At 39.5% G+C, this 13,909-nt stretch overlaps 1 protein-coding gene across 1 annotated transcript; it reads left to right on the top strand.

Annotated features, from left to right (window-relative positions):
• The first annotated feature begins 296 nt into the window (after positions 1-296).
• Positions 297-13,268, top strand: CNIH1 (cornichon family member 1). Its single transcript, XM_024568145.3, has 5 exons — positions 297-507; positions 4,712-4,780; positions 8,946-9,058; positions 10,142-10,285; positions 12,347-13,268. Exons 1-5 carry the CDS (start codon positions 427-429, stop codon positions 12,372-12,374), a joined length of 435 nt encoding a protein of 144 aa, XP_024423913.1. The 5' UTR covers positions 297-426; the 3' UTR covers positions 12,375-13,268.
• The last annotated feature ends 641 nt before the right edge of the window (positions 13,269-13,909 follow it).

Genomic DNA, 13,909 nt, shown 5'->3' with positions numbered 1-13,909 from the left:
TTATAACAAGCTGCAGACTTCCGTTAACGGGATTATAATATTGTAACGATTCATTTGGGTGTTCGTTGCCGGTACTGTACTCAGTTTTTTCAGTGCAAGTATTATCTTTGTATTTCAAAGGAGAAGCGCAGTACATGAAACATATTAGGCTCTCATTCAATAAATATTTGTTCAAAGAATTACCAAGATAAGGAAGGAAATTTCAGCTGTGCGGATAACCTAAGTACAAGCAGGCGGCTACCATCAGAGGGCGCCGGCGCACTACAGCCAGTGCGCAGGCGCGCTGGAAGGGCGGGCGCCGCGGCGGCGGCGGCGGCGGCGGCGGTCTTGGCTGTGGCTGCGGGAAGTGAATGGTTTTACCCAGAGGGCCCTGCGCCGCCTTTCTCCGCTGGCACCGGCGCTGCTCCCTGCTCCTCCTCCCCGGCCATGGCGTTCACATTCGCGGCCTTCTGCTACATGCTGGCGCTCCTGCTCACTGCCGCACTCATCTTCTTCGCCATCTGGCACGTGAGTAGCTGGAGCCGGGTAGGGAGGGCGAGGCGGTGGCGCAGCCTCTTTTCGCCGCTGGCCCGCGGTCGGGGTGGCTGCTGTTGGCCGAGGGCAGTGGGGCGGGGCGGGGCCGGGGTGGTGCAGGCTGCGCTGCCCGGGGTCTGCGCCCTCGGTAGGTAGACCGGGGCTGCGGGTCCTGGAAGACACTAGGCGTGGGGTGGTTAGGTGGATGCGCCGGCTGGGTCCCGGCGCAGGCCGCACGCGCAGCTTCTCCTCCCTCGCTGGGTGGGGCGGCCGGGATCCTGACGGGCCCTGCGGGACCCCGCTTAGCTGGCGCGGACCTTGGGCGGGGGCACTGGTCCGCACCTCCGCATCCCCGCATCCCCAGGCAGCCAGTCAAGGGCCCAGGGAGGCATGCTCCGTTCTTAGAGGAAATGGAGTTTTTCGACTTAATACAGACTGACTTTCTTTTCGGGTTTCTGCAGGAGTATGACACAAATGTGATACCACTTTAGATGAATTTCCAGTCTACTTTCCACCACTTGTTGGGTGATCTTCAAGGAGAATCACTGTTTTCGGATTGTTTGCGTGTGAACTTTCGTGCAGACTGGATTGATTACTTTGTTGACCTCATGTCCGAATTGTTTCCCTAAATCATACTTTGACCGCCAGAACTTCTCAAGAGAAAGCCTTCATAGCCACCTCTGTATTTTGGGTAGCTTGATTTAGTAAAGATAGTTTTAATTGAGCTTCTCTAGGGATATTATTTTCCCTCTTTTACTAACATGTTGAAGGATAGAAAGCACATCCTTACTGCTCCCGGGAAGGAACAACTAAATACCTGTGATACAGTTCTACAAGAGATTTTTAAGGAATCCTGTTCCTCTAGCGCAAAATTAAAAGCAGCCTTCTGGAAATCAGCATTCATTAAAAATTTCTATTTGCTTCTCACCCCCCCCCCTTTATATTCTATTATCTTCTGGAATATTGGTCTTAATTTGAATGATTGGGCATGTTCACTGTCATGTAAATTTTAAGTTAGGTTTTATGCCCATAACAAAGAGTTGTTTATGGAATATTAAGGGACGGAGTAACTTAAATGGCAGCAGTATCTTGCACAAAAATAATCTCAAAGGTAGAGTGAGATCCCGAACCCATTTCCTTTTGCAAGAGTGTGATTATAATTGTTAAGAACTCAATCGTTTGTGTAGTGCCGAACGCTTATGTGAGCTGTTAAGTAACTGCTCCTTCAAAATGCTTGTCAGTAGGAACCAGTAACTGGAAGAGCATTTTAGGCTCATTGGTGGAAGAACAATAAATGAAGATAATTTGGAATGCAGACTAGCTCCCCGTTTATGCAAACCTCTAATGAAACTGAAGTGTGTTCCCTTCCATCTGTAGATGTGGATTAAGTCACTTCCTGCTTGATGGGTGCTCTTTGTTTTCTGAGTGATGAGGATTCTTAGAGCTGTGGATGGCCTTGTTTTTACATTTTGAATCAGGTTGTGTTTAGCTTAAGAGAAACCTGAACTGCACTTTTAAAAAATGCATGCCTGGGTGAAGTAGATAATTTTAAGTGAAATGAATCTGTGAATGAATGAATCTGTGCCTGGGTGAAGTAGATAATTTTAAGTGAAATGAATCTGAATGAATGAATCTGTGCCTGGGTGAAGTAGATAATGGATCTCTGCCTGGATGAAGTAGATAATTTTAAGTCCACAAAAGAGCCCTTGAAATCACCTGAAGAAAATGTGCAATAAAGAAAAGATTAGTTTTAGCCCTGACTGGTGTGGCTCAGTTAGTTGGGCATCTCCCCAGTTGGGCGTCTCCTTGTCTCCTTGTCTCCTTATCTCCTTGGTTGGGTGCGTGTGAGAGGCACCAATCAACGTTTCTCTCTCTCACATCAATGTTTGGCTCCCTCCCTTCCTCTCTCTCTAAAAAACTAAATAAATACAATCTTTTAAAAAAAGAATTTCTTTAAAAAAAGTTAGTTGTAAAACATAAAGTGTGTACTCTGCCATTAAATCGGATCTTGTTATAGGCAAGTAGTTGTGTCTTGGATCACGGTCCTTGTCTTGAACTTGATCGCTAAAATGCGTTGGGGATACGTCACAGCTAATGTCAGGTAACGGACTCAGAATGTCCGTAAATAATCAGAAGTTAGTATCTTCCAATTGTATGTTTATATATTTTTTAAAAGATTTTATTTATTTATTTTAGAGAGAATGGAAGGGAGGGAGAAAGAAAGAGAGGGAGAGAAACATCGATGTGAGAGAGAAACATCCATCCATCCATCCATCCATTGCTTCTTGTATGCACCCCAACTGGGGACAGCCCCGCAACCCAGGCATGTGCCCTGACTGGGAATCACCTGGCAACCTTTTGCTTTGCAGGACAACACCCAGCCAACTGAGCCACACCAAATCACGGCTGTATGTTTAGATTTTCAACATTTGTATATGTTAGGGATTATTTGCAGAAGAAGATGCCTTTTGATGAGTCCTATTTTTTTTTTTTTTTTTTTTTAGCATAGGGCTATTTTTTTTTTTTCCTTCCTTAGACTCAGTAAATATTGGTTGAATACTTAAGTATGTGCCAGGCACTATTTTAGGCCCTTGGGCATAGCTGCGAAAATCTTTGCCTTCATGGAGTTTACATTTTAATGTTTGTTTTATTTTCCTTCTATTCCTATTTAGTTAACATTTGTATTAGGTCAGGTTGGTGAGTTTTATGAACTTAAAGATAACCCATCTTTTTCTGAAGCTAAGAACCTTAATAGGGAAATCAAAAGGCGTGTTAAAATCTAGACTCCACTGGTTACTGGTAATATGGAGTAACACCATCACACATAATAAAGATGCTATATGTAACCCACGAGAGCAAGGGTGGATTAGGTTCTCTGTCCCCCAGGTGACTAGTGGTAGCAACTAAAATACCTCTCCCATATACTTGGTGCCTTTGGCTTTTTATTTTAATACCACAAAGTGGTACATTGCCCCTATTTTGCTATTTTAGTACATTTTGAATTTGAAGTTCTTTGTTTAGTGACCCTACTTGTTAAAGCCTCATTTCTCCAGAGTCTGGACAAAAGCATTTTTGCCATGTATTTTAAGTGGTGCAATCTCTCTGCTCTTATCACATTTGTAACTGTTTCACTCATCATGCTGTGAGAAACTGGTCTGACCCTTATTCAGTCTTTAGTTTGGTGACCAGATGAAATGACCCCCGTGGGGTAGGAACGTGCATAGGACTTGAACAGAGGTCAGATTGATCACTTATACGGCGTCCTTAAACGGGGCTCCGCTCTTGCCTGTATGGTGCCTGTAGGTGAAGTGGAACAAGATGCCTCTTGGGGCAGAAGAATCCTCCCTCCTGAACAGGCAGAATCTCTGGGTACAGAGCCTGGTGCAGAGTCCATGCCAGGGTGCTTGGCCCCAGGAGCCTGGGCTGGCTCGAAGACCCCACGTGGCCTGTTGTTCTGTGCAGAAACTGCACTCCTGTGTGCGGTGGTCTGGCCATGGTGTTGAGTAACCCCTGGTGTTTCTCTGTTCTGAGACCATTTCTTGCATTTCCAGATCGAAGCAGGACTTTGAAACGTATGTGTTCAGGCACAAATGGGAACGCATTGAAGCGTGGGAGTCCATCTCTAGTGTCCCACTGAACACTGTGACAAGGGAGGGGCGTGCCCAGATAATTAACAACACTTCATCCTGAGGGGCACAGTCTGGTGGGGGACACAGCCCGTACACAAATACTCTTCTCTAATGCAAGGAATGCTACATTGGCAGCATTTTAAAGCTCTGTGCTATTTGGAAATTAGATAGGCACTTCTGTCTGCCCAAGGGAGTCTCCTACAGAGAGGAGTTGACAGAGGAAGGTTTTTTAAGGATAAAGAGGAGTTTTGATAAATAGTGTGGGTGGGGCGAAGATCATTTCAAGTCAGAATAACTTGAAAGAGGCATAGATAAAAGTGGAAAATTGAAGATATTTGTCACAGTAGTGTCAGATCATTTTAGTGGTAGTATAAAAGTTTTTTTCAGTTTAAATCTGACTCTGGTTCTGTATTAGCTCATGTTGACTTTGCTGTAAATGGTACATGTAATGTTGGTACACTTTTGCTTTTGTTTTATTAACTTTATTCAATTATTATTTGATGATGGGGCAGGTCTGTTGCTTCTCTTTATTAAAGTGAGAGGTTCTAACTGTTTTAATTTTATTGTAGATTATAGCATTTGATGAGCTGAAGACTGATTACAAGAATCCTATAGACCAGTGTAATACCCTGAATCCTGTAAGTTAACGGTACTGGATTTTTCTTTAGATTTTAAAACCCTTTTTGCTTTTAACTTGATATAATTTGAAAATGGCCAGTAGTCTCAGTAGCATGATATATTTGTACTTTTTGAAACATGCACTTTTAAAAAATATTCTTTTTCCTGTCCTGCTTGACTATTCTGACTATTATTAATCTGCTGGTGATCTTGTCAGCTGTCATACTAACATTCTTCCAATCTGCTTTTTACATTGTCGGCCAAAGACAGTTGAAAAGGTCAAAAAGATTAAAAGAGTCAAAATTGCATTAAAGGTGTGTACTGCTTTTTAGTTTAATGTTTTAATGCTACGTTCATTTCATGGGGAGGGTTAGGGCATTTGTATTTGTAAAATGTTCTGTTTGTTGTGCTCATTCATATGCCTGTTGAGGTTTATGATTTCATGAGATTTCATATTTTATGCAAATGCTTGCTGGCCCAGTCAAGTAGGGAAAGCTGTTAAATGCTTATACGTTTTTAAAAAATGTTATAGCCATAGGCACTTCTATATTAAATTTTCGGTGCAGTATTTGACAGTTAACATAAAATGACTTCAATGGACAGTGAGATTATTTACCTGTTGTTACTGTGTGGGAGTCTGTAGTACCCTGTCTAATTTTATCTTTTGTTATGACTGTTCTGGAATTAATTCACTGTTTCAGCTGATGTTTATTCGGAGCCTGTATAGTTCGATAGCTCTGTTCCTAGGCTCTGGAATCTTGCAGTAATGCTGATCTCTGGACTCACCCTGCCAGAATTTTGTAGATAACAGTTTGTATACCAATATCTATGTAATTATTTCTAATATAGATCCACTGTAAGTTTCTAAAGCAGACCTGACTTACATACATTCTGAGCTCTAGTTTAATAATAATTTGGATCTATTGTGCTTGAGCATTCTCTCTCTATTTTTTACTTCATTTACCTCATTTAGGAGGATTCCTCATTAGCCTGTAGGGGTTTGCTTTTACCTCGCTGGTCAGAAACTGAAAGGTGTAAGAAAGCGGTGGGTATGTTTTCAAGAAACAGAATACAACAATTCATCTTTAAGAACTACTTCATGAAGATGAGAACTTGTGTAGACTTCAGTTGTGCCAAACTACAGTTCACTAGCTTGCTAGAGAGGTTTTGTTTGGAAAAGTGTCTGTAACAGTGATTTGCATTTGGTGTGCCGCAAGAATTTTTAAAACATGCAATATCTGACTATTTACTTGGGGCACTGGCCTCTGTTCCCTTAGATTGTCATATAAAAACATGACAACAGCCAACAGAACAATAGCCGTCTGCTGTGAATGAATCAAAATTATACCTATTCTGTTAGATTGACAAAAAATACACTTTTTGGTGTGCCGCAGAAGTTTAGTAATTAGTTTAGGTGTGCCATGAGATGAAAAAGGTTGAAAGTTTCTGTAAAGTTTGTTTGCTACTTTACTGTTGTTTCCCAGATAAATGTAAGTGATGGAATAGATTTCTAGTTTGTCTTTAAAGAACTTGTCACAGTATGACTTCAGTAGATACATTTAAAAGTATTAACTTACTAGCTGTTCTCTGCTCTTAGGAGACAGACTATGAGATGATGGCCTTCTCATTGGAAAGTAATATTCTTTGGAGGACAACATTCTGTTGAAACTAATTGTTACAAAGAAATTTAGAAACTGAGATTTCTTCTTTCACAGCTGTTTAATAATAGTATTCTGTCTTCTTTGGCTTTTCATTACTTCAAAAATGCAAATGACGATAAGGATAACAGCTGAAATCAGATGAGTGCCTTGCTGGGCTTCCTGGCTCCCAGGCTCCGAGCTGAGCATCTTTACCTGGGTTTTGGCATCCAGTTCTCATATATGTATATTGTTGTTTTCATGAATTGGAGAGTAAACTGAGGCCTAGATTGAAGCACTCAGCCCAAGGTCACACAGCTAAGGGATAGCCTGAATTTGAACCTAGACAGCTTTATTTTTAAGCTCAAGCTCTTGTATTTTCCTAATTTATTGTACATTTAAGAGGGACTGATTTCATTTTAACATAAACTGTGATTGCTGGCTTTTCTTAATGGAAAGAAATTCTCATACAGAAAAGAAGTGCTTGGGCCACCCTAATGCTGCAGTAGGTTCGAAGGAAGTTTCCCTGCAAACACAAGTCGTGTTATGGATAGGGTGCCGAAAATTGGCTTAATAGCAGTGCATCTGACAGTTTTCCCTATTAAAACTTTGTTTTGATAATTCTGCCAAAGTATGAGGGAAGACAAATACTATTTTAAAAAATGTGAAACTTAACTAGAGAATATTACGATTTGCACGTGCAGTGCTATCATTTCGGCCGTATTTGCATGAGGTGTTGTTTTCTGGATACTAGTTTTTGTGTAAATGTTAGTTCCTAAGTGGAATCACTTTTGTGCCACTCCTGGGAAAATTTCGTCATTAAGAATGATTGGAGAGGACTGGTTTTTATGAGAGGTGCATAATAAAAGTTTCTGGACTTTTCTTGGCGGGGGGCAGGGGGACACTTCTTTCATATTAGAACTGGTGGAGCTGCAGACTATTTCCACTCTCACTAAATTGTGTTGTTGCAGACCAGTAGTAGGGATCATGCTTTCAGAACCCCGCACCTCAGCCAGTAAGTGTAAGATGACAATTTTTATTGTTCGGTATCAGTTGGCTTTTAGAGGGCCAAGTTTAATTTTCTTTATTTAAAAGAAAAGTCTTGTAATTTAACCTAGGATTGTAAACAGCTGCTGTAGTGGAACCTCTAATAAAATGTCTTCTTTTTCCTTTGGTTTGTCCTAGTGGTAGCCATTGAGTTTTAAATATTGCCTGTGGACATTTTCTCGTTGAGAGACCGTAGATGTTTAAGTTTGATGTTAAATAAATGCTGGCTTAAAGGTTCGGCTCTTTACAAATGTATGTACGTAAGATTGTAGAAAATATTTAGTTGTGTGAATTAGTTGGTTTTACTGGGATTTCATTTAAAAATAATACTGAAAACTTCGCTATACCTTTAAAGTGGAAAAAGTAATTTGGAAGTATTAGAAAATGGACTGAAATACAGAGTATAACTATGTTATTTCTGCAGCTATGGTTTCCCCTAAGGGAAGATCTGATAATGTTGAGGATTCATGTAATTTTAATTTGACATGATGCAGACATTTGAGAAACTGGCCTTGCAGCTGTGACTTATAGGAAGTTCTTTGGCTGCAACTTGCCGTGAAAGGTGTTGGGTTTTTTATTTAGCAAAGTCATTAGGCTGAAATCTTCAGGATGAGAAAGATAACTTAAAGTAAAGCATTAATTCCTGGTCATTTTATAAAAAGCAATTTGCTTGAATTAATTTTTCCTTACTTAATACTACCTACTATCAAAAGATTTATTTTGTTCTTGAATTCTGAGCTTCTTCTACTGGTCTGACCTGTCTATAGGATTTCATTGGAAAGCAGGCTTAAAGAAACAGGAAGGCCGTTTAAGAATGAATGGAAGCTCAGGAACTGGGGGAAGTTTCAATTTCATGGGTCAGAACTCAGTCTTTTCCCTCCTACGTTGCAGAAAGCACGTGGTTTGCATTTGTGCACGTTAGAGGTCTTTCCTCCCTGACTGTGCTGAGGTTATTGGCTGTTGGCTTTCCATCAAAAAGTTGCTCTGTGGTAATGCGATGTGATTCGTTAAATACTGTATATATAGCATTCCTGCTCTCTGTTAAAGGCTTAAAAACACTAATGTGTAAACTTCTAGAGGGGAGTTTTGTTTTTGTCGGGTTTTTTAATATCATGTTGCATGTGATCAGATATCTCTTTTGTATTTTTATCATTTTTGAATGGTGGAAAGAAAAAGTATTCCAGTTGATTAGTAAATAACTGAATAATCTGGGTGGTAACTTTTGTATAATATAATCTATTGCTTTAAAAATTTGAGTTTTAAATTTTAGGTTTTATCTTATTTTTTTAGTGCAAGCTCTATGCTCTGATCTGTTTGCTTATAATCCTGCTTTTGGTAAAAAGTTAAGTATGGTAATGAAACTCAGCAGCATCTTTCATCTCTGGCTCTAAGAAAATAGTAATTTTTCATTATGGACTTGGTTGCCACCTGCTCTCCAAATTAGCAATTGGTTTTCATCCGGGCATTTTGATGACTGACCGGCTTGTGTTTTTCCTTCCAGCTTGTACTCCCCGAGTACCTCATCCACGCCTTCTTCTGTGTCATGTTTCTGTGTGCAGCAGAGTGGCTGACACTGGGTCTCAATATGCCCCTTTTGGCATACCATATTTGGAGGTAATGTTTGGATACACTTCTAATGCTTCGCCTACATTTTAATTATGCTATGGTTAATGTGGTTATCTTAACCTGTGAGTTACCTAAATAAAAACTGAAAATTAGTTGGTATTTATTTTAAAAGTCAAGTGGATGAGCAAACAACTGATTGAATACCTCTTATAGAACTTACTTTATTGCTCTTTAAAGGGTTTTTTTTTTTAAATGAGGTATAACTTACATACGATAATGTGCGTAAGTCTGAAGCGTACAGCTCAGTGAATTCATACACCTGTGAAAGCACCACCCAGATCGAGGAATACAGCAGTTCCAACGCCCTGGAAGGTTCCTGTGTGCCCCATCCCAGTCAGTTACCCCTGTTCTTTCCAAGGAGAACCACTGACTTCTAAAAACTTAGGTTAATTTTGCCTGTCTTTGAACTTCATAGAAATCTGTATGTATAGTGTATGTCTAACTTCATTCTCCATGTTTATGATTTTAAATTTGGTTATTTATCAAAACAGGCATATTTCATAATTCTAAAATTTCTATCTGATCTCTATAGAGTTAGAATTTTTTCTTTTAACTAGACGTAAAAATCTCATTGCCCTCGATTTTAGGAAGTACATGCTGAAGAAGTGTTTAGGAGTAAAATGGTATCACATCTGTAGCTGACTCTGAAATGGTTAAAAAAAGTATGCATGTTTAGAGATAAAATGAGGAAGGATAAAGCAAGTGTGGTAAGTGTGAACATTCGGAACGCCTGGGTCCTTATGTACCTTTTCTGTAAGTCTAAAATTATGTGAAAATAAAAAGTTAAAGGAAAAATTTTACTCCTTTTTACATGTATTCTTCTTTTTCTTGGATTTCCCACAGAGTGTAGAGGAGACCAGATGTGACTTGTTTAGCTGTCTTGTTCTGCTCATTTAGGGGCTCGAGAGTGTTAACATTAAGATGGTAAAAGGAAAGAACTCCATTTCTAACTAAAAATATCCTTCCCTGTGTGGACCGCCTCTCGTGGTAACAAGCATTAGGGGAAAGCTCTCCTTTCCCTACTGAAGGTGCGCTCCCTTTGGAGTGGCTGACAGACTGTGTTTGTTCCAGGTATATGAGTAGACCAGTGATGAGCGGACCGGGACTCTACGACCCCACGACCATCATGAATGCAGACATTCTAGCGTACTGCCAGAAAGAAGGATGGTGCAAGTTAGCTTTTTATCTCCTAGCCTTTTTTTACTACCTATACGGGTAAGTTTAAAGGTAAAATGAAAACATGATTTCACTTTGCTGCCTAAAAAGTTTGCAGGCATTATGATCTTAGCACCTTAGAATCCACTTGAAGACTAACTCAGTGTCTTGAATGGTGGTAGCCAGTAATGACAGGGCACACCAGCAAATTCACAGACGTGGAATATGAATGCGCTGGTAATCACCAAGGCAGCCAGCTGGTGTGCTACCAGAGGCAGATAGTTTGGTCAGGGATGCTGCTTCCTAAGTTTGCAGACTCATTCAGTGAGCGAAGGAGAATCTTCATTCTCCATGGTAAACTGATGGCATTGGGAGGATATTGCTTGGCGAGTATGAAAAGAAAAAAATCAGTCTCAAGATTGTGTTTAATTTTTCTCTGTCGTCCTCCATAAATTGTATGTTCTGCCCTTTACCTTATGGTTTGCTTGACCTGAATGTGATGAATGAAATAAATAGTTCTGTCTTACAGGATGGTGCAATGATCAGTTTTCCTCTTTTTCTGACATAATGGATTTCTGTCATTCTTCTCGGCCGGGGTGTCTCAGCCTCAGCACTATTGACATTGCAGGCTGGATAAATCCTGGTTGTGGGAGTTGGCCTGTGCATTGGAGGATATTTAGCAGTGTCAGTGTCTACCCACTAGCACCCCTTTCCCCAGGCGTAATAATCAGAAATGTGTCCTGTGGGGCAAAGCCGGCCCTGCTTGGGGAGCCCTGCTTGAAGTGTGCTGTGGGTGAGAGAGAATGGCTGCTTAGTAAAACCAGAAGAGGACATTGTCAGGTGTGGAGTTACAGTTTTTAAGTGATATGAATGTATGTTCCTCAACTTTTGTTGATTTATATTCAGTCAGAGAGGGGTTTTCCAGCTGATTTTCAAAATAGGAAGGAAATTAGGTGTGTGAGATGAAATTGTTATAATAACTGGCTTTCATTCCCTCTCCTGTTTGTTACTTGAAAACTTGGTAAGTATTAATATGCTAGTTCTTACATTCATAGTTCTCTTCACATCACATAAATTTCCATTGTAGAAAAAAAAGGATGCACGAAGGAGGGCTAGACTGGAATTTAGGGTAAAGTTATTCTTAGGCTTTTAGAGGTTAAAATTGTGAAAAATGAGTATCCTTTAGTGTATCTGCAGATGTCTCTCATGTGAAACAAAGGTAGTGAATCTGTTGTGGAAAGTGGAGCTCCATGTGTTACTCCAACTTCTTGTCTTCATTTTTAAGGTTTCTGTAGCGACTGTCTGGAACAGTGTTGGCATCTGGTAGGCACTTGAAACACTGTTGAAGGAAATGAATGGTCGGATAAATGGTAAAATTGGAGGTGCACAGTTTGGGAAAATGTTCACCAGGAGATGATGGCACTAGGGCATGCATTTCTGTTTTAAATTGTCTGTTGAGTTTGCTTAACTCCTTGAAACCATTTAGAGATACATGACTTTGAAGCATACTTCTCCTACATCACTCTGTCTGTAGGATTGTCTGATAGTCCTTAAGCCTAAATCAAATGGGTATTGCTTTTTATTTTGTTTGTCCCATTTTTTAACCTGCTGCTGTTGCCTAGAGCCTTTCTGTAATGGGAGGGTTCCTTAATCGATCATTCCTGTCTGTAAAATGGGGATGATGATAGTACCTCCTAGGACTGCTTGGAGGATTCAAGGAGGTCATGTATAGAGAAGACTTAATCTGGCAGAAAGCCAGGCCTTGGAGACGCTTGCTCCTATTAATAGGCCCAACTCCCAAATAGTGAGTGCCGTTTTGGATTTCTCTAAGCTGTGATCCCCCATTAAGCTTTCAGCTGTGCTGTTCTACTTGCTAAAATTGGAAAGGAAATAAGGGACAACTATAGCACATGCCCCAAGCCAAGTCCTACGTTAGGCAAAAGTCCATAAATGCAAATTAGAATCATATTGTGAACTTGGCGTTGGTCTTTTTATTTTCTGTGATGGTGTGATACCACAGACTTGTTTACTATATAGAACAGACTCGACTCTTTGGTCCTCTTAGTTTTTATAATGAGGAATGTTTGAATTAACAGCTTTTTTTTTTTTTTTCCTTTTCAGCATGATCTATGTTTTGGTGAGCTCTTAGAACAACACACAGAAGAATTGGTTCAGTTAAGTGCATGCAAAAAGCCACCAAATGAATGGATTCTATCCAGCAAGATCCTGTTTCCAAGAGTAGCCTATGGAATCTGATCAGTTACTTTAAAAAAATGACTCCTTATTTTTTAAATGTTTCCACATTTTTTGCTTGTGGAAAGACTGTTTTCATATGTTATACTCGGATAAAGAATTTAAATGGAATTACGTATACATTAATATAAAATGATTACCTCTGGTGTTGACAGGTTTGACCTTGCACTCCTTAAGGAACAGCCATAACCCGTTGAATGATTGCATTAATTACTGACTATCCTTAGTCCATTGGAAGCTTTTGTTGGTAGGAACTTGTAGGGCTCATTTTGGTTTTATTGAAATGCCGTCTAATTACAAATTAGCTGTAGATATCAGGTGCTTCTGATGAACTGAAAATAGGTATCTGATCTGTGGGAAACTTCATGGGTTTCCTCATCTATCATGTAGATGATTATATATGGATACATTAAAAAATTAAGAAGAGTGGGATTTTTTTCCATTTGACTTGAATATTATCCTATATATTGCATGAATGAGAGATTTCCCATATTTCCATCAGAGTAATATACTTGCTTTAATTCTTAAGCATAAGTGAATATGATATAAAAGCATATGCTGAATTACTTAAGAAGAATGCATTTAAAGCTATTTTAAATGTGTTTTAATTTGTAAGGCATTACTTACTAAGAAATTGGTTATTATTACTTGCTGTTCTAATCTGGCGGTAAAGGTAGTCTTAAGAATTTGCAAGTACTTTAGATTTGCGAAACTGAATGAAAGAGAACATTGTGTTACCGTCCTGCTGTTCCTTTAGTGCAATACAATAAAACTCTGAAATTAAGACTTACTTTCAGTGCATTGTTTTAAAGATTACAAATAGCAATTTCATAAACTTGCTTCATCCACAGTAAAGGCATATTACTGTCAGTTTTTAAAATAATACAGTATTACATTGTTTTTTAATACCACCTCTGTATCTGAAAAGGAAGATTTTTAAATGACTAAGTATATTACCTTCTGTTGTCACTTGTCAGGATTCATAACCATTGATGGCAGAACATCGTCATTTTTTGTACCAATGTAAAACAATTGTGGCACTAAAAATGTTCTACTTTTTTTTTTTTCCTTTTAGAAACAGCAGGTTTTAAGGTAAAATGACTTAATTTTTGCTGCTGCTTCTTGTAAGGCAGGTAAATTAGGGCTTGCATGTTTTCATAAGCATTTTTGTGCTTTATTTGAGATGAGAAAGTTAAGGCAATTGAAAATAGTGTAAGTAGTTCAGAAGTTTCGTAGACGAAGGATCAAAGAATGAAAACCAGTACACAGAAGTTGCATATAATGATCAAGGGAGTTTATGGATGTCTTTGTAGAAGTCTTACTCTGAGAACCCCTGACGCTGAGAATTAGATGCTGTTCACTCTCTGTTAGTGAAAAAATGCTTCCTTACATTTGGGAGAGTAGCCACTACTGTTTTGGGTTTGGGTGTAT

This window comes from Desmodus rotundus, chromosome 7 (genome assembly GCF_022682495.2).
Source record: "Desmodus rotundus isolate HL8 chromosome 7, HLdesRot8A.1, whole genome shotgun sequence".
In the NCBI taxonomy this organism is placed as follows: Eukaryota; Metazoa; Chordata; class Mammalia; order Chiroptera; family Phyllostomidae; genus Desmodus; species Desmodus rotundus.
This window is presented reverse-complemented; position numbering and strand designations above follow the sequence as displayed.